General features: G+C 43.7%; 1 protein-coding gene across 1 annotated transcript; it reads left to right on the top strand.

Annotated features, from left to right (window-relative positions):
* Positions 1 to 263: 263 nt before the first annotated feature.
* SARC_13125 (hypothetical protein) lies at positions 264 to 449 on the top strand (the record flags this gene model as incomplete). The annotated part of the gene is made up of 1 exon (XM_014292752.1): positions 264 to 449. A coding segment is annotated over one exon (186 nt), but the record flags the coding sequence as incomplete, so codon positions are not given.
* Between the last annotated feature and the right edge of the window lie 231 nt (positions 450 to 680).

Genomic DNA, 680 nt, shown 5'->3' with positions numbered 1-680 from the left:
TATAAATAGAACTCATATCCACAACTACATCACACCTAACACTATAAACATAACTCATATCCACAACTACATCACACCTAACACTATAAATAGAACTCATATCCACAACTATATCACACTTAACACTATAAATAGAACTCATATCCACAGCTACATCACACCTGACACTATAAATAGAACTCATATCCACAACTACATCACACCTGACACTATAAACACATCCCCTCTCTACATGCGACCTACGGTACATCCGATACACACAGCAAGCGATCGATGATACGGCCCAATGGCCGCGCACACTGCAGCCTGGCGTGCACGAGCTCAGTCTGCTGGGCGAAGACATCCGTGCCAGTGTTGGGGCAGAGACATACAACTCCACAGACTTTCTTATTGGCGATCTCTTTAAATCGTCCTACTCAGCTGTGCGGGAGGTGGAGGTTATGCGGACGGTATGTGCGGGCCGGGTTGGCGTGGGTGTGTGTGTGTGTGTGTGTGTGTGTGTGTAGTGAGCTATCTACTGTGTAGGTATATGTATATGTGGTGAAGGATGTATGTGTGATACTGAACTATTCACTGTGTATATAAGTATGTACTCTGTCCGTTAATAATAGCAGAATAAACGTCTACCAATAATCATATGTTGAAATGCGTGTACAATAATCCACGGACACCTATCTATC

This window comes from Sphaeroforma arctica (genome assembly GCF_001186125.1).
Source record: "Sphaeroforma arctica JP610 unplaced genomic scaffold supercont1.2922, whole genome shotgun sequence".
NCBI lineage: Eukaryota > Ichthyosporea > Ichthyophonida > Sphaeroforma > Sphaeroforma arctica.
This window is presented reverse-complemented; position numbering and strand designations above follow the sequence as displayed.